The 19,930-nt window shown below is 57.6% G+C and overlaps 1 protein-coding gene across 7 annotated transcripts in view; it reads right to left on the bottom strand.

The window, feature by feature from the left end:
• NFIC (nuclear factor I C) overlaps positions 1-19,930 on the bottom strand; it is a 65,700-nt gene that overhangs the window by 35,478 nt on the left and 10,292 nt on the right. For all 7 annotated transcript variants that reach the window (XM_027085562.1, XM_027085560.1, XM_027085563.1 and 4 more), the window contains exon 2: positions 13,394-13,925. In XM_027085562.1, coding sequence (XP_026941363.1) covers positions 13,394-13,925 — 532 coding nt within the window. The remainder of the gene's footprint in view (positions 1-13,393; positions 13,926-19,930) is intronic.

Below are 19,930 nucleotides of genomic sequence, written 5' to 3'. Positions count from 1 at the left end.
CCGGAGGCTGGCAGCCAGGCCAGGGAGGCGGGCACCAAGGGGAGGGCTCCAGAGCAGGGCAGGGTCCCAACCGGAGCTATGTGCCCTCGGGCCAGCCCTGCCCCTCTCTGGGCTAAGATGGGTTCCCTCCCAGTGTTGCCCGGAGGGGTTTCTGGGGAGCCTGCCTGCTTAGTACCTCAGTTTCCTTCTCTGCAGAAAGTAGGTTTTGAGCTGCAAGCAGATTGCTGGGCGCTCCGTTTTACAGAGGGGGTCAGAGATGGGAAGGGGCTCGCCCCAGGTCTCACGCCAGTGAGTGGACAAGCGGATGGGCACTCGGTTACTCTGGTTCCAGCGCCCACATTTTTAACCCGCTGCCTGGAATGCAGGAGGAGGGTGGAGACTAGAGGGCCCAAGCCTGGAGGGAGGGTTAGTGGGAGACTTTTTTCCTCCCCTGGGCTTCCTCTCTTCCCAGAGCCTGGCATGCAGTCGGTGCTCAAGCAATGCTTACACATAGCTGGCAGTCGACAGATGTTTGCAGACAAGTGAGTGCGATTATTCCAGCAGAGCCTGGCACACAGCACCCGATACATGCCTGTTGCATGAATAACTGGGATGATCCTGATAGGGCCTGGCATACAACAGGTGCAAAATAAATGCTTGTCAGACAAAGGGATCTGAGGAATGTTGGGAAAACTGGGGAATATTCAGAGGGAAAGACTAGGTTTAAGGGCGTGGACTCCAACCAGTGGTGATACAAGGGATTTCTACAACAGGCAGAGGGCGGGGTATAGAATATCACCTAAGCATTGCCTATCTCGGGCCCCCTTCATTCTTTGAGGATCAGCAGAAATCCTCTTTTGGGAAGCCCACCCAACTGCTCCAGGTCCTGGATATCAGAGGGCAGGACCTCTGGGCAGGAGGAACCCAAGAAAATAACAGAAACCTGGCCTGGGGGCCCAGGAGGACTTCCTGGAGGAGGGGACATTGGAGCCGGGGCCTTGATGTCTGAGTAGGAGTTTGCCAGGCACAGAAGGGGCTTGTAGGGAGAGAGAACAGTGTATGAAAATTATAATAATAATCATAACTTCCATTTATTGAGTGCTTATATTGCCAGGAGCTATATACAGATTTACAGAGGGGCAGAGGAGGCCTCAGGGAGGTTAGGCAATTGGGCCAAGTGCACGAAGCTGGGACTCGACCAGAGAGACTTGGCCGCACCACCTGCTGCCTCACTGAACGTGTCTGGGTCTGGCAGAGGCTAGGCAGGCACATGGTAGGTATGCAGCAAAGACAGACAGCCCTGTCTGTCTGGGGTGGGCCAGACTGTCCAGCTCCAGCCCTTCTACAGGGCAGAGGAGGACAGGCCTGCTCCAACCAGACAGGGCTGCAGTTTCCAGGCAGAGGGGCCTTGGCTCCTACTGCCCCCTCCTTGGCCAGAAGGGCCCCAGCTAACCCAGGAGCCTCCAGGAATCTCCTCCTCAGCCAGCACCTAAGGGGAACTGGGTTAGGGGGAGTTACCCCCCTATAAAGACCCCCCCCCCATAGGTCATGCCAGTACCCCAGGAAGAAGGTGTCTAGACTAGCCAGATAAATCCTTGCAACCTCTTCCTGGGTGTCCAGTAATTCCTACTGACCCCCACAGTGTGCCTATTTCACGGATTTGGAAACTGAGGCCTTCTGAATGGCTTGAAGCCAGGCCATCTGTTCCAGGGGCATCTCCTTGCCCGACTGGCTGTGTGACTGTAGGCTAAGCACCCCCATTCTCTCTGGATCTCAGTTTCCCCAGGTGTCACACGGGGCTGGGACAGTGTGATAGCAGCCTACATGCCTTTCTGTGCTGGCCTTTGACCAGGTGTCACAGGGGTTCTGTGACGGTGGTCCCATTTTGCAGGGACAAAACAGGGGCTCAGTCACGGGGACTCAGTTAGTTGCCCAGTGGCCCATCTCGATGAGTATCGTGGGTCTCCACATGCCTGCCTCCCATGCCGGGGGGCTCCCTCACTCCCAAGCCTCCTGCACTATTGCTGCTGATCACTGAATAGGCACCTACTGTGTACCAGTGCTCCTGGAACCCACCGAGCAGTTACAGATGATCATTCCCATTTCACAGATGAGGAAACTGAGGTGCAGGGCGGGGCAGATGCCAGCCCAAGCTCACCTGGCGAGATGGGGAATAAAAACGGGAACAATGCAGCCATGCAGGTGGAACACGCAGCTTGGGGCTGGGCACCCGGCAGTTGCCCGCGCAGCCTGCCCAGAGCCCCGCGGGCCACCCAGGCACCAGAGCCCTACCCCAGCTTGCCCGCAAACGACGTCCTGACTCCAGGAGGGGCCCTGGGTGTGACCCATGGCCCTGCGCTTGCCTGCCCCTCCTTTCCCTGCCTAAGTCCAAGCAGGAGGCAAGGGGGCCAGCGCCAGCCTCCGAAGGGGCCCCGTAATCCAGGTGACCAACGTGCACTGTCCTGCTCCACCCAGGCTGACCACTGCCACTGAATTCTCACGCTTCTGGAATCAGCCTCTGCCTGGCTGGCCCCCACTGTCGCTTGCCTAAGCCTGAACCAGTGCGGTGGCCTCAGCCCTGGTCTCTCAACTCCCACCCTCACCCTCCACAGTCTGTCCTCCCCACAGTGGCCAGAGGGCGCCTGTGAGCACCTGAGTCAGGCCCCGCCCCTCCTCTGCCCACAGCCCTGCAGGGCTCCCACCTCCCTAGGTGTAAAAGCCCAAGTCCCCTCCCTGCCCTCCCCTCGTCCCTCTCTCCCCCTCCCTCACTCTGCTCCGGCCGCTAGGGCCACCTGGCTGTCCCTCCAACACACCAGGTCCTGCCCCAGGGCCTTTGCATAGGCTGTGCCCTCTGCCTAAGGTGCCCTTCCCCACTTCTTCACACAATTGCTTCCTCTTCACCCTCAGGTCTCAGCTCAAATGTCAAGTCCTCAGACAGTCCCTCCCCAAATAGCCCACCACTCTCTATTCCTTGCCTTTCTTTATTTTTTCTCAGTAGCCCTTATCACGAACTTGTTTTTTGTCCATCTCCCCCACCAGACTGTGAGCCCCGCAAGGCCTGGATTTTTGTCTGTCTTGTTCGCAGTACAGGGCTTGGCACACAGTAAGCGCTTAATAAATATTTATTGACTACCAAGAAGTTGTACTGGCTGAGTGTGTGCTCGATGCCATCTTAACCCTTCGCATGTCTGAATTCATTTCCCCCTCAGTAACCTAGAGAGGCAAGCATAGTTTACAGATGGGGAAACCGAGGCCCAGAGAGGATCGCCATTTGCCTGAGGTCACACAGCGAGCAGGTGGTGGGGCCAGCACCCCCGTTACGCCCCACTGCCTTCCTTCACTGACACCACCCACCTGGCCCAGATGGGGAAACTAAGGCTCAGGGAGAAGAGGGGACTAGCCGAGGGTCAGAAGCAGAGTGTGGGCTTTGTGCCTCCTGGGAAAGAACAGAGTGACGAGAAACAACATCAACAGCAATAATAATAATGATGGCAATGATGGCGCTGATGAGTACGGAATCGGCCAGAGTTTGTAAGGCTCCCCTCCGTGGGTTGGCACAGGGCCCTGGAGGGGAGACTCGGGAGACACCAGCCCCTTTAAGAGCTTCCCCCTCCCCAGCTGGGGCTGGCCCGGCCTCCCCTTATGTAAGCAGGCCAGCTGCCCTTGCATAACCTGGTTACATAAGGAAGCAGGGAACAGGCTTGTCCATCCGGCAGCAACCTGTCCCGGGCTGTCTGTGGGGCCGGCCTGGGGCACAGGAGCGCCGAGGCCTCGCAGAGTGGCTACCGGGTGCAGCCGCGTTCGAGGCCCTCTGGTTGGCTCCTATCTGGGAGATGCCCGGAACTCCCAGCCACAGCATCCTCGGGGTGGGAGAAGTGAAGGGCTTCTAGCCTGAAAGTGGGCGGGGGCCGTTCCCATTGCTCCGAAGGGGAAACTGAGGCCCAGAGACGGCAAGCGAGCAACGTGAAGCTTCACAGCCCCGAGCGGAGGGTGGAGGTGGCAGAGTTGGGTGAAATCTGGGCTGCGTAGCCTCAGCCAGAGCCTTACCGCTCAGCTCCTCCGTAAAATGGGGCTACATAATTGCACGATGGGCACAGAAGAACGCCGACTGTGTACCAAACCTGGCCCAGATACTATTCTCTCTGCCCAACGACCCCCCCCCCCACCGGGTGGGCACAAGGAGCTGCAGATACAGATGGGGAAACAACGGCGGCCAAGACAGGAGAAGGAATTTGTCCCAGATGAAACCCAAGCCCCACCATGCACACACAGCCCCAGGGCCACCGCCTGTTCACACGGGGCTGGGATGTCCAGGTGCGGTGCTCCCCAGCATGTATGCGCTTCAGTTCCTCCATCCTTGGGAGGCTGGGGGGTGGGGCTTGGGAGTGAAGCGGCCCCCTCTTTTCCCCTCTCTCTGGGCGCTGGCTCTTTAAGACAGCAGGCTGCCGGAGCTCGTCCCGGGGTGACCCTAAGGGGAGGGTGTGGTCAGGAACAAGGGGCCCATTCAGCTGCTGTTGCCACCTCCGGGCAGCCCACAGGCTGCCCGGAGGCGGTGAGGGGAGGAGACTGGCCTAGACCAGGAGAGACTGGGGCTGGGCAGAGACAGGGGCTGAGAGAGACAAAGAGATGGAAAAAGAGATCCAGAGACAGAGACCGAAAGGGAACACGTGACCTTGGCTGCATCTCTCGCCTTCCTGGTTTCCCCATGTCGAGGGTTTGAGGCTAGCCACCCCCCTCACCGGGTCCCGGCCAGGCTGCAGTCCCCAAAGGTGCTCCTTGATCCAGCTGAACCTGGCATCCACTCACCAGCACCAAAATCCTCTAGGCCCAAAGGAGGGATCCTGGGACATTCTGGGGGAGGTCCCTGACACACCCCAAACAGCCCCTTCCCAGGGGACCGTTGTAGGCCCTCAGATCTGCCCTCAGACCTGGGTTTGAATCCAGATGCTACCTTTTAGCTGTGTGACCTCAGGTTGGTGTCTTAACCTCTCTGGTTCTCAATTTTCCCATGTGATAAATGCAGTTCATGATAATCTCTACCTTTGTGGAATTAAGGTGAAATGAAATGGTACTAACAATTCCTGACATTTACTGAGAATTTAATTTAGTAAGCCCTCAATATGCCTGCAGTTCCCCCATAAACGCACCCCAACACCCCAAACACAGACAGACAACCCCTGCCTCCTGCCAGATGTCACAATCCCCAACTATAGCCACTGCCTTCCAGCGAGGACCTACTAAGCGCCCTTTCCCAAAACAGCCCCACAAGAGCCTCTGGAAACACACGCGGGGTTCCATGTCCAAACATCTAATAAATAACAGACATTTACTGGGGATTAAACAAAGTCCTGATTCTTATTCCTGGGCCCCCCTAGTCCCAGGTTCTCATCATAGTCATGTATCCTCACGAACTGCTCCCAAACCTCTTCCCACAACAGGGCCCCCATCCACCTTGCTGCCCCCAAGCACGCAGCCCCTGACTCAGCCAGTCTGGAAAAAGCCTCGAAAAAATGAAAATCGACCTCCTTCTCCCTCTGTAGGCATCTTTTCTGTAATGTTCTGCTCAGTCACCCGGGGTCTGAGGACAGGCTTACTCGACTCTGACCTGAACTTTCTGGATCCCTGCCTCAGAGAATTCTAGAACCTGCCCTGGATGTTCTAGAACCCAGCTCGAGAACATTCTAGAGCTTGTCCTTGGCCACGTGAAAACCCAACGAGTGGAATTCTGGAAACCGTCGTCCGTGGTCACGAATACACTTAAGGGCTTCTTGGATACTGAAGAAACCAATACTTGTTTGGATAATTGATGATTGATCTGGGACTTTTAGAATCTGTCCTCACATTCTCAAGAACCCAACTTGGGAGATTGGAGATCTGCCTCGGAATTCTCTGGAACGCAGATGCTCTAGTGCTGACACGGCATCCACTGGCCACGTGTGGCGTTGAGCGCCTGAAATGTGGCCGGTCCGAAACACACAGTGAATCTCAACGACTTAGGACAAAAGAGAAGGTGAGACATCTCAATAATTTTTTCATATTGATTATGTGTCGAAATGACAATATTTTGGATGTCCTGGGTTAATCAGAATAGGCGGTTAAAATTAATTTCCCCTGTAGGTTTATACTTTTAAGTGTGGATACCAGAAAAATTATCTGTGTGGCTCGAGTTGTATTTCTACTGAATTGTGCTGCTCTAAACCTAGAGGGAGAATTCTAGAATTGTCAGATGGTAAAGATCGCAGCTCTGAAGCGTCTAGAACTCAGGCCTTGGAAATTCCAGAACTTGTCCCTTGGAGGATCTAGAGCAGACCTCAGCTCTGGCAATCTAGAGCACCACCACCCACCCACCCCACCGCCGCCCCAGGCCTTGAAACCCCTTTCCCATTTGCAAGCCATTTACCCAGAAGTACCCGGGTCCCCCATCCTGGCACCCATCCAAGTCAGCCTGGGACAGAAGATGGGACAGAATGGACCAGAGGAAGGGCCCTTAGTGGGCCACCCTGGGCAATGCCCCGCCCCTCTCTGGGCCTCAGTTTCCTGATCTGGACAAGACATCCAGTGTTCCCACGTGCCCCCTCCCTTGTCCCTCACGGACTCTGACCATCTGTGACTTCCTGCCCACACCCAGCTGGAGGGAGAGGGGCCGGCCTGGCAGCTGTCTGCGGAAGGGGGGGGGTGCCGGAGATGTCCCTAGCTGCCCTCAGCCTCCCCTTGGCTCGCTGGGCACAGGGCCAGGGTGGCAACTGCAGCCCCGCCACGCCGGGGTGGCCGCCACAGGTGCACTGAGATGCCTCCCGTTTTCTGAGGGCTCCGCACCTCTCGGGCCCTCAGGAGCCTCTGCAGCCCTGCCTTGGCAGGTGCAGGCGTGCAAGCTGGGCGCCCATGCAGGGGTGTCCGTGGGGGAGGGAGGACCTACTCCGGCTACCCAGCAAAGAACTCCAAATATTTCTGAGCACTCATCATGCTAAGAGGTTCCTTTCTCACAGATACGACCTTAACTCCAATCGCCAGACACTCCCTATGCTCCATTTGCAGATGAAGAAACAGAAGCACAGAGATGGGCACTAACTTGCCTAAGGTTGCCCAGCTGGCCAGAGGGCAGAGCTGGGGCTAGAAACAAAGGAACGATCATGATAATAAAGGCGTTGATAATAATTCCTAGGATTATATTACCATCACTGATTTTATTTTTATTATTTATCATTGCAATATAATAGATGATGTACTATTATTCATTATTTTATCGTTTTTTTGAATTTTTAAATGGAAGTGTAGTTGATTTGCAAATTATTATCAACAACAAATAATTTTTTAAATATCAGTAGCATAAACTGTACCATTTTAACCATTTTTAAGTGTGCACTTCAGTGGCATTAAGTACATTCACACTGTCCAGCGACCATCCCCAACATCCATCTCCAGAACTTTCTCATCTTCCCAAACTGAAACTCTGTCTCCATGAAACGCGGACTCCCCAGCCCCTCCCCCAGCCCCTGGCCCCCACCATCGACTTCCTGTCTCTGTGGTTGTGACTCTCTAGGGACCTCCTGTGAGTGGAATTAAACAGTATTTGTCCTTTTGTGTCTGGATTCTCTCACTGAGCATCATGTTCTCCGGGTCCATCCATGGTGTAGCAGGTGTCAGAATCGCCTTCCTTTTTAAGGCAGCAAATCATGTTTGAGCACTTTACTGTGTGCCAGGCCCTGTCCTAGCACTCTTCACGCATTAACTCATTTAACCCTACCCAGCCCGGTGAAGCAGGCCCCATCTGCATCATGCCCATTTCAGAGGAAAGGAAACTGAGGCCCAGAGCAGTGACGTCACCTGCCCAAGGTCACACAGCTCACGAGTGGCGGGATTTGAACCTGGGCCATCTGGCTACAGATCGTGCCCCTACCTCTTCCGGACACTGGGCTCCCACCTGCTGGGTTAGCGGCTCCCTCAGCACCACTAACCAGGAGCCCAGAGGCCTCCTGCTGCCGCTATAAATACATCGTCAGCTGGTGTCTGGACCTCAACCCGGGCAGCCACCTCCTCTGCACAGACAGACGGCTGGTCCACCTGGCTGCTCAGCCCCGGGGGAGTCCAGGCTGCCAAGAGCCCCTCACCCCTCCGCCACCCAGACACCTGGAGAGGTGGCTTCCAGTGGAGGGGGGCCCATCCTGGGTCACAGGTGCCCCTGCTGGTTCACTAGATGCACTGAGGTTCTTCCCCTTTGCCACCTGGGGCTGGGAAGAGGATCCGGGAAGGGACTGAGCGTTTATCCAGGGCCTCCTGTATGCTGTCCAGGGATCACTCCAATCATCAATGCAGTGGACATAGTTCTTATTTTCTCCACTTTCCAGATGGAAAAACTAAGGCGCAGAGAGGGAAATGCACCTCACACAGCCTGGAGCACGTGTGGACACAAACTGTATCCATTACACAAGCCAACGGGTGCCCTTACACGCCCTCCTGTCCACATCCGCCCTCTGTCTCCCCAGCACACGGCCAGTGTTGGGATGAAGATTAACAGGGGTTGGAGGAGACGGCAGGACCCTCAGTCAGGGTCTGGCTTGTTTTTCTCTGTGGCCCCACAAGGCCTTACCTTCCTGGCCTCAGCTCTCCTCCAACCCCAGACCAGAGAGGGCAGAGCTCTGCCCTAAGTCACACAGCAAGCCAGGAGCAGAGCTGAGACTGATCCAGGCCCCCTTGCTCCAGACCCTTTCTCCTGCCATCCGAGCCCAGGGTGTGCTTTATGGAGACCCCAGCCCCCAGCCTTGGGCACGGTAGGCACTTCAGGAACGTTCACTGATATTCATTAATTTGTTCACTGTGTATTCCGGGCCAGCTCTTTTCATGATCTGTACAACTAGGAAGGTGTGGGTTCCATCTGATAACCTGAAAAGCGGTTTTTAGGGTTTTTCCTTTAATGGTTTCAAGGAGTCAGGATCTGTGGGTTCTAATTTCGCCCTACCTCTTAGGAGCTGTGTGACCTTGGGCAAGTCGCTGACCATCTCTGGGACTGTTTCCTTATCTGAAACAGGGGAGAAGGCAATAGTCTCTCCTTCCCAGAGTGGTGGAGAGAATGAAACCAGATATAGGATGGGCTCAGCATCGGGCACACGATGTTTTTGCTGTTACTATTATCTCTGTTGTTATTATTGTTTCCCAGGTCCATCCAGGAGGCGACGGGGACCCCTGCCCCCAGTTCCTCCTGACCCCTCCCTGGGCACCCTGGGCAGCTCCTCTAGCAGCTGCAAGCTTCCCAAGCCAGCCCCTGCCCACAGCGCCCTTCCGGGAGGTTGGCACCAAACAAGGCGGGAACAGGAGGCGGGAACGGGAGGCCAGCCCACGGCAGCGTCAGCAGATGGGCACCATCTGGGCTGGCGGGGCTCGGGGCGGGCTGGCAGCTGCCGGAGCGGGCGGGCCTGGCAGCCCCTCCCCCTCCCGCCCTGGCACGGTGCCCGCCCGCGCCTCAGGTTTCTCAGGCCGCCAGAGGGGGCGGGGAGGCCTGGCTGGGCTTCGGGGCTGGGCAGGCGGCTTCCCTCTCTGGGCCCTGCTTTCTCCAGACTCCTTCTCAAATGGGAGGCAGGAGAGAGGAGAGCCGGCTCACCCGCTCCCGGCCTCCCCAACACCAGGCACAGGGCCTCACCTCCCCAACTAGCACCTGTGCTCTGGGCCATTCCAGCCCCAGGGCCTTTGCACTGACTGTGCCCGCCCCCACTGCCCGGCACACTCTCACTCACATCCCTCTGCAGCTCCCTCACTTCTTTCAGGCCCTCCCTGGCCAGAGTGCCTGCCCCGCCCTCCCTCTCCTCACCCCTCCCTGTCATTAGGTTTGTATTAATTTAACTGAGAATTGTCAGGTTGCCCATGCCCTGCTTAACTGTACACATCCCTCCCCCTAAAGTGCACACATTGAGCGGGCAGCCCCAATGTCCCAAGGTGGAGCTCACGTCTCCCCCTCATCATGGCCCCCCAGCTGTCCCCTAGCCCACCCCCAGGGCACACACGGAGTCCACCCCTGGAATCAGGCCCCTGTGTCCACAACGGTGCCAGATGGATGCCTGAAGCTGCCAAGTTCGGCCCCAGGCGGTGCCCTGGGCTCTGATCAGCCTGGCAGCCCCAGCGCTAAAGGGACCTCCTCGCGGCTCGTCCCCACCCTTCTCTCCTCCAAAATAAACCCAAGGATGGAGGCCTGGGATTCCCCTTTGGGGTGCAGCTCCAGCAGTCTGCCTGACACCCCCTGGGAGAGATAAGGACGGAGGCCGTGGGGGGAGCTGGACTTTGTCCCCTTGTCTTGGGACAGGGAAGGGCCGACTGTATGATGCGTCTGTGGGTCTCTCTGTGTCTCCCCATGTCTCTGGGTCTCTCTGTCTCTCTCTCTCACTGTCATTCTCTCGGCTCCAAGGCCCCGCTTCTGACGCTAGAGGTGGTACCTCCTTTTCAGCCGAATGGCGGGTGCCTGTCCCACCATCCACCCTGTGACACCCGCCCCCAGAAGCCAACTGAGGCCCATTTCCCCCACTCCCCATCAATCCCATGGCCTCCTAGCAGGGCTGATTTGAGCGGACACCGCACTGTGGCCTTGGCCTGGACCCCCTGCAGCCCTGGGACCCACCAAGTGAGAGGAGGGAGGTGACCAGTTGTCTCCGAGGTCAGATGACTACCTGGCTGAGAAGAGAGACATAACTCTGGCCCAGATGAAGACGGGGGTCCTGCTGTGGAAGCTGAAGCTCAACAGGGGGTTCTGGGGGCCAGCCTCGGCCTGGGAACCCCGGAGGAGGCCCTAGCTGGTAGGAGCCTAGAACACAGACCCAGCCCGGAGGTGGTCCAGCCACGATGCCTGGATACCCACACCCTACACTGTGATGTACTTCCATCCCCTTCTGCCACCGAGCGTAGAAGGCTAGCAGGGGTGTCAGCAACAGAACCCGCCCACGTCCAAATCCTAACTCTGCCCTTTCCTAGCTGTGTGACCTTGCGCCGGGCAGTTATCTTCTTTGGGTTTTGGTTTCCTCATCTGTAAAATGGGTACAATGATCCCTGCCTTGCAAGGTTGCCATGAGAATGGAAAAGAATTGCTAAATCCTCAGAAAAAATGCCTGATGGAGAGAAAGTGGAGCTGGGAGTTGGGGTTTTGAAGCATAAGTAGGAGTCTTCCAGACGGGAAAGGCATTCCAAGCAGAGGGAACAGCATGGGCAAAGGCATGGAGGCGGGAAATCATAATCCTAATGAGGATGATAACGTTGATAACAACGGTCCACAAAGCCCTAGCCCTGTGCCTGGTACCTGTGTTCAGGGCAGCATGGGGGTTATGTGTTGAACGCTTACTACGAGAACACAACATTCCTACTGGCCAGCTATTTTTTGAGCATCCCATTTTAAAATCAAAGAAAGCAGGCACAGAGAGATTAAGTGACTTGTTTAGGATCACCCGGCCCTTAGGCAGGCAGCTGAGCTGGGAGTGGGTTCCTGGCCCGGCCCTCACGCCCGACCCTCACTCCCAGCCAGCTGAAGCCGGGTCAGCTGGGGCCTGTCTGAGCAGCAGTGGTCCCCTGGGATGACGGAGCCTGCACGGGAGGGCACAGCGGCCTTGACCTTCCCCGGCCCTCACGTGAGGATGCTGACCAGCAAAGGCATGGCAGTCGGACGCGAAGGTGTCTGGGGAGGCCCGGAGGCCTGGTCTGCCTGCTGAGCTGAGGGGGGTGGGGGCCGATGGGGGAGGGGAGGCGCCCGGAGATTGTGCTGACGCTGGCAGAAAACTCGCTTCAACATTTTATCAGCTCAGCGTGGAGGAGGAGGATGGATGCGGTGAGAGAGACCAGGACCTGCATGGTAATGGGCACTGCAGCCCCCAAGGCTGCCCCTGCCCACACCCCCAATCCGGCCCGCAGCAGTCACCTAGTCTACCCCTCTGCCTCTGGCCCCCTGCGTTTAGTGCTAATTGGTGGGGGCGGGGGAGGGGCAGATGGGGTCAAGGTCAAGACTGGGAAAATCTGCCCCAGCTCTCCCTCCCACACACAGTGGAGACCAGGAGACCTCGTGGAATCCTCACAGCATCGCTAAGAGTTGGCATGGTTGTTACCCCCACTGTACAGAGGAGGAAACTGAGGCAGAGGACAGGGCCTGAGGCAAAGTCACACAGCCAGCACACCACGTGGCAGGGCTGCGTTCGGAATCTGGGCAGTCCAGCCCCGGAGTTCGCTCTCTTCTCACCACCCCTCCCCCAGCCTTCCGCCATCATCTCTGGTTGTGATCACACCGGCTCCCGTGGGGTCTACGGGGGCTTAGGGCTGGGTTTGCAACCCGAGTGCACCCACCTGACACGTTCAGGCAGCCCCGGGTGTGTGCGGGTTCGCACCCACGTGTGTACCAGCCTGGGTGGGCACGGTGGGGCATGGGACATGTGCCTGTTAGGGTCTCCGGGCACACCTGATTCCATCCGCATGAAGACAGTCACGGCTGCCACCCACCACGTGTCAGGCCAGAGTCCAACGCGCTACACACACACACACACACACACACACACGCGCACACACACACACACACACACACGATCTCGGCGAGTCTCCCCAGGCCCAATCCAGGTAAGGATGCTGATACCCTCCATTTGACGGCTCCACTGGCCACACCACCAGGAACAGCGGGGCAACAGACCCCACTGCCCTCCCAGCCAGGGCCTGCCCTTGACCTCCACATCTCTGTTTAGGCGGCTGACCTCCTGGGATATCCCCACTCTCATCACTGCCCAGTCGTTCTGCAGAGCTCAGCTCAGTGGAGTCCCCTCCTCTGGGAAGCTGCCGTGGATTTCCCCATCCTCGCAAACCCTGCTAGTCTCCACGTGGGCCATCTGACCACAGAGCCAGCAAACACCCAGCTCGAAGGGCCAGAGTGGGGGCCGCTGGAGACCAGAGAGACTGGTGACCTAGCCAAAGTAACACAGCGCCCCAGCTTCCCACTCGGCCGAAATATGGGACCTGTCAGGTCTCTGGGGGAAGTCCGAGAGTCGATCAACCATCAGTCACAAAGTGCAACCCCAGCTCTCCTCCAGCTTTCCCAGGAGGGATAAGATTGTCCCCCGCGCGTCCGTCACTGGCCTATCCTCACCACTGTTGCCAACAGACCTCCTGGGACAGGGTCTCACCTCCTGACCCCTGACCCCCCAAGGTCAGGGCCTGCCTCTACCTTCACAGCCCCAGGACGCACCTGCCCCCGACCCCAGACTCTCCCTGAACCATACCTCTTCCCCTTGGCCCTTCACAGGGCTCAGATCCTCCCACTGCAACTGTCTCCGCCCTCGGACTTTAAGGCCCGCCTCCTGCCTCCTACCTTTGCGGTGCACCCCCCCCCCCCCCCCCCCCCCGACGACCTTCCAACGCACCCCCTTTCGGCCTCCAGATCCGCGTGCACGCGCAAGCCCCGCCTCACCTCGCTCGCGCACGAAGTAGGCCAGGTAGAGGTCGAGCTCCTTGACTGCCACGCCGATGTGGTGTGGCTGCACGCAGAGCACCGGATGGCCGCACTGCGCCGCCTTGACCAGGCGCTCGCCGTCGGTGCTCTCCAGCGGGATGCCCTTGAAGAGGATGACCATGACCAGGTCCAGCCGCCACACCTTGTCGGCCTGGCGCAGGCAGTCGATGCGACGCATCTTGCCCTTCTGGTCGGGGTTGGAGAGCACGCAGCCCGGCGCCTTCTTGCCGGTGATGGCCAGCACGAAGTCCTCGCGGCACTCGGGCCGGATGTCCTTGCGCAGCTTGGCCAGCAGCCGCGACGCCCATTTCTGCTTGACCTCGGCCTTCTCGCCCAGCAGCTCGTCCTTCACCGCGCGCTCCTCGTCCTTCGACATCCGCTTCTCGTGCTTCTTGAAGTACTTGCGCTTCCGCGCCTGCAGGTTGAACCAGGTGTAGGCGAAGGCGCGCACGTGAGGCAACAGCGCCTCGATGAACGGGTGGAACTCATCCTGCGGGGCGGGAAAGACCAGAGGTCAGGAGGCGCTGGGGGCCGTGGACCCACTGCCCCGCCCGTAAGAATGAGGCCGCAGGGGCCCCAGGCAGACCCGCTAGAAGGAGGGCCAGGCAGAGGCGTGCAGGGGGCTGCTGCAGATCCCTCCACGTCCTGGGGAAAAAAGTGGAGGCCAGTGGGGACCCAGCAGAGGTTCACCGGGTCGTTTGAGAATCCATTGCCCAGATGGGGAAACTGAGGCTTGGACCACGTGGGAGGCACAGACGAAGGCAGCCGTTCATGGAGGACTGTCTTGAACCCCAATGTACGGACAGGACAAGCTGGGGGTCCCTGGTGGAGGCTGATGGGGACCCTTCGTACAGATGGGGAAAACTGAGGATGGTGGAATGCTGGTGGCACAGATCCATTCTCTGCCTTCTAGAACTGCGGTCAGCAAACTTTAAAAGTACCATAAAGAACCGGATAGTGAGTATTTTCGTGTCTGTTTCAACTGCTCCACGCTGCACTGTAGTGCAAGACTGGCCACAGAGGAGATGTAAGGGATGGGCATGGCAGTGTTCCAATAAAACTTTATTTATAAAGACAGACGGTGGGCACTGGGCCCTGTGACTGTAGTTTGCAAACCACCGAACTAGAGTGTGAGCTCAAATGTCCAGAGCAGGGCTGAGCACGCACTGGATGCTCACGATGCCAGGAGCAACTAGGCTCAGAGGGTCATTTGGGGCTCGTCTGTCAGACCTACTGCTCAGCAGAGGAAGCTGACACCAGACAGGGGTCCAAGGGCTGCCTCAACCGGCTCTTGGCAGTGATGAAAAAAATGAGGACGAGACGTCATTCCTACAGCCCAGATGTACAGACAGGACTGGCTGAGGTCCACAGGCCAAGATGGGCCACCTGGATGTCAGGGGCTGATGGAAGGGGCGGGGGGCGCGGTTCCTGCATAGATAGATCCATAATAGGGGTGGGGAAAGCTGAGGCCCAAGGAGGCAAGAGAGCAGAACGCACCAGGGAAAGGGGAGCTCAGCCAGGGAGGTTTAGAGCTGGAGAGAGAGGCCCCTGGGGGCCAGTTCCCCCTACCCTGTCCCCCATAGACCTATTCCACAGATGGGAAAACCGAGGCCTGGGAGGCTCAGCGACCTGGCCAGAGCTGTGACTTCAACATCCCCCTCCCTCTGCCTGAATGGTGCTGCTGGGTGGCCACAACACCCATTTTGTGGATGAAGAAACAGACCCCAAGAGGGGACCCAATCATGAGGGGCAGAGCTGAGACAGGAACCCACACCCATCTGACTTCCTCACGAAGACAACGGCAGCCGTCATCTGGCCCCTCAGAGAATAACGTGGGGCCACGGGAGGCCCCCATCCCCTTCTACAGGGGTGGGAGGGGGCTGTCTCCTTCTCGCCATTTTTCAGCAAGGGAAACTGAGTCTGCATAACGTCCAGGACCTGGTTTCTCAGCCTCAAGGGATGAGAAATTCAAGGAGAAAAGAAGACAGAGAAGAGAAACTTCGGTCCCCCCTCCCCGCTCTTGCCTGGGGGCTGTGCTGGGCTATTTGAATGGGAGTGATGTCTTTTCCTAGCATGTGAATCTCATTAATCTCATTATCCGCCCAGCTCTCAAAAGCCTGTTATGCTATTATTATTATTATTATTATTGACATTGTTGTTGCTGTAAAGATGATTTCCGTTGCTTACAATCTCCCTGGGGCAGGAAAAGGCCCGAGGCTCCACTATGCCTTGTGTGATGGAGAAACTAAGCTCAGAGAGGGGCAGAGACCTGGCCAAGGTCCTGGAGGGTCTCAGAGTCAGCGTAAGGACAAGGAGCCAGGACCCCATCGGCCCCTTTCTCAGAGCAGCCTGCTCTCCGTGAGGCCGGGGTCTCTCAGGGAGACAGGGAAACCGCTGCTCTGGGCCACGAATTGGTTTTTCTAAATGGATGTGGCCAGGCTTGCTCCCACCTCCAGGCCTGGATGCACACGGTACCGCCCACCCAGCGCCCTTCCCTGCCCTGAGCTCCATTTCCCCTGGGCCACCTCTGGCCACGGGGTGCTGGGGCTGGGGGATGACCTCAGATCTCCTCTATTACTGAGACTCTGAAAATAGCCTCCTGCCCTCGCGGGGTGGGGCAGAACGGGGCTCCGTTTGTGCCAGCCCAGCTCCCCCATGCCAACGGCCCCCAACGTGTGAGTCACAGTAACAGCTGTGGTGGGGACCAGACCTCGGGGCCCTTTTCCACCGCTCCCCCATCCCGTCCCCACCCCAGCTGACCTGCTGAGGCAGAGGGAGGATAGAGGGGGCCAGTCCCCTGTCAGGCCCTATCCAACCTCAGAGGTGCTTTTTCTGTGTCACCATGTCACTTGACATGCCAGCCCCAGGGGTGGGGAGCGATTCGCCCAGGGTCACACAGCCGGTCAGCAGAGCCGGGACCAGAGCCCAGGTCGTCTGGCCAGAGAAGCTGGGGTGGGAAATCGATGGAGGCACAGGACACTGTCCCCTGTGGAGGGGACGCCAGGGTGGCAGGAGGCCTGGGCAATGGCTGTGGCTGCCACCCGAGGCCTGGAGCTTATTGGGGCGGTAATAAGAGGTAGCTGGGAAGGGGCAGCTGGAGTGTCAGCCAGCAGGCCTTCTTGAACGGGATGCCACCTCTTCCTAGCATATGAACCCCATTATCTGCCCGGCTCTCAAAAGCCTGCATTACGCTATTATTATTATTGATGTTGTTGTTAACGATTGTTTTGGGCCCAGACTCTTCATCCCCTTGAACCCCTTTGTCTCTGAGCCCCCTCCCCCTTTTCTGAGCTCCTCTCTTCTTCTGGCTCCTCCCCGCTCCAAGCCCCCGTGCCCCTGCCTTATCCCTACCCCCTCCTCCCCGGGCCCTCTCTGGGGAAAGATGCCAGGGAGGCGGGCAGGGGCGGGAGCCCACGTCACTGGTGACCCCAGCTGGTCCTGGAGGAAGACAAACAGCCTGTAACTGGGTCATGGACCTGCTGCCCTAGCCTCCCACATCCTCTTGGGGAGGTCAACCCAGGTGAGAGGCAGGCCTGTCACTCTCTTTGTCCCATAAGACCTGTGACAACCAATGCCTCTTCCCCAAACACTTCCCAATATGCCCTCACTGGCTGACAGGGCAAGGGAGACAGCCAAGGCAAGCTAGATGCCAAGAATCCTCCCGAACTCCTAGACATCCCTCAAGGCCCTCTCTCCAGTGTTCCTTCCTTCAGGCACTCTTTCCTGCTCTCCTCAGGGTTCTCCCAGACCCAGACTGGACCACACAACTTGGGGTCTCTGAGTCCAGCTCAGTTGCTCTCCCCCAACCCTGAGGCCCAGGGCTGAGGCACTCACTGCCAGGCAGACTTGTTGAGGGAATGAGCTTGGGTGACAACAGCCTCCATTTTCACCTTCTGTATGATCCAGGAACAAATCACTGTTCCACCTTGGGCCTGTTTCTCATTCTGTACAAAGGGCAGAAAAGGACATTGCACCCTTTTGGGGGTTAGTGCCCCGGGGGCTTATCCATTGCCCTGGTAATCAGAGCTGCAAGGGGAGGGGAGGCAGCAAGACCAGGCCTTTCCCAGAAACCCCACTTGGCCAAGGCAAGTTAGATGCCAAGAATCTTCCTGAACTCCTATACATCCCTCAAAACCCTGTCTTCACTGTTCTTTCCTTCAGGCAGCCTTTCCTGCTCTCCCTGCTGGGACTTCCTGGCCAAAGAGGACAGCAGCAGCTGGGAGGTCCAAGCCCCTGCTGGGCACTATGGACTGGTCAACTGTGCACTGGATTGTGCCCCACTCTGGGCCTCCCTGTAGCCCTCCCATCCTGACAGTCCAGGGCAGCAAACCAGGACGTGAAACTCCAATTCCCAAACCAAAAGTTTTCCACGAAGGATTCTCTCTCCTTCATTCACTCAGTGATTCAACAAACATTACTGAGAATCTCTTATCCATCCCTAAGCTTTTATCCCAAACCCCTATGCACCCTTCAAAGCCCTGGTTCCAATGTCCCCTCCTCCAGGTTAAATGTCAAACAGCAGAGCTCATATTCGAACGCAGGCCCATCTGGTGCCAGAGTAAGTGTTCCTAACCTAGAGTGGTTCCTCGCCTCAAGCTCAGAGCATCATAGCTTATGAACAGCTCTTATCCAATGAAGGAGGGATTCATTTGGTTGTTCAACAAACATTTACTGAGTATGTACTTTCTGTCAGCTCCATGCATGATGCTGGGGACCCAGCAGTGTCCTCCGCTCAGCCCTCACCCAGATCCTGACGTGGGCAGGGATGGATATTAAACAAGCTAATAAACACAGAATAAAATGCCAGGTTGAACAAAATGCTCTGGAGAAATTTAAAGGAGTTTGAGGAGGGGGCAGGGGGTTGTTTTTTTTCAGCTGGGGGGGGTCAGCGAGGGTCTCTCATAGGAGAGGACACTTGAACAAAGACCTAAAAGATGACACTCCACGGTAGGAGCTTTGCAGGTGGAGAACACAGTACAAGCAAAGGTCCTGAGGCAGGACCATGCCTGATGTTTGGGGAGAACAGCGAGGAGGCCGGTTAGGCTGGAGCAGAGTGAACAATATGGAAAGTGGAGGTGGTGAGGGCAGGAAGGTAAGGACTCCTGGGAAGACTTCGGGTAAACTAAGTCCAGGGAGTAGAAAGTCCCCACCAAGGTGACGAGCGAGTCTGAGCCCTGGGTCTCCTGACTTCCCTCTCCGTGCCGGGGTGTCCTGGGTGGATGCTGGGGGCTGAGCCAGAAGGCCACGGTGTGGGGGAGACAGACAGGGAGCAAGGCGGAGCGTGTACTGAACTATCAACTCTACGAAATGGGAACAACTGTTGTGCCCACTGCCCAGAGGGAGAGACTGAGGCACTGAGCACTGAAGCCACCGGCCCAAAGTCACGCAGACAAGGAAGGAGCCGTGCTGGGACTTGGACCTGGGTGCCTCCTGACTCCCTGGCCCCACTTGCCAGCTCCCTGGGTACAGGGTCTGGCCCCATCCTCGGGACTTCCCAGCAACGCCCGTTCTGCACCCCACCTGCTCTCTCTGAATCCCGTGTGGCCCGCTTCCCCGCTCAGCCCTGGGTCACGTGCCAAAGCGGCAGCACGGTCCTGACAGCCCCTCCCCTGACACTGTAGCCCCCCCCGAGGGCACGGCTTTGATCTGTTTCATCCACTGCTGCGTCCTCAGCATGAAGATCAGCAATGGAGCAATCTCACCCTTTGCCTGTTCCCTATGCACACACCCCGACGGACAAAGGATGCTGGTACCCACGTGGGTCTGGCCAAACTCAGGGAGACCCTGGACAGGGCTGGGCGGGCGGCGAGGAAAGACCAAGAGAGAAACCCTGGCTGGGGGGGGTCAGGGCTCAAGGTTTGGGGGAGTCACCACTGTCCCTGTCACCCGGCCCAAGCTGAGCAGATAGCGACAGAAGGAAAGGAGGGCAAGTTGGAAAATGCCTATGGGATGTTTACTACAGTTATTACTTTAGAGGAAACCACAATCACGGCCAAGCTTATTTGGCACCTACTGTATACCAGGCCCTGTGCTAAGGGGGAAACATCTGAAGAAGGGCTAGATCACCTGCCCAGAGACACACAGCCACCTGGGCGAGATCTACATGCAGATGCAAGGCCGCCCTGGGTCTCTGCCCGGTGACCCGTCAGGGCACGTACGCGTGGACATCTGCACGCTCACGCGTGTGGGAGCGTGGACTGCAGGCACTACGCGCCGAGGGTCTACACACACCCAGGTGAGGGGGCAGTGCACGCGCGCGCGGGTCGCCGTGAACACGTGCTTTCGTGGGGCAGGAGGTCCCAGGACATTCGGCGTGTCCCATCCATTTGGTGTGAGGGAGGTAGGAGGTTCAGGCAAAGAAAGAGACATTGGAGAGAGAGAGAGAAAGAAGAGAGATATTGGAGGGAGGGAGGGAGAGAGGGAGAGAGAGAGAGAGAGGGAGGGGGGAGAGAGAGAGAGAGAGAGAGAGAGAGAGAGAGAGAGAGGGAGAGAGGG

The sequence above is a fragment of the Aethalodelphis obliquidens genome, unplaced genomic scaffold, assembly GCF_003676395.1.
Source record: "Aethalodelphis obliquidens isolate GAN/ISIS:26980383/991018 unplaced genomic scaffold, ASM367639v1 scaffold53, whole genome shotgun sequence".
NCBI lineage: Eukaryota > Metazoa > Chordata > Mammalia > Artiodactyla > Delphinidae > Aethalodelphis > Aethalodelphis obliquidens.
This window is presented reverse-complemented; position numbering and strand designations above follow the sequence as displayed.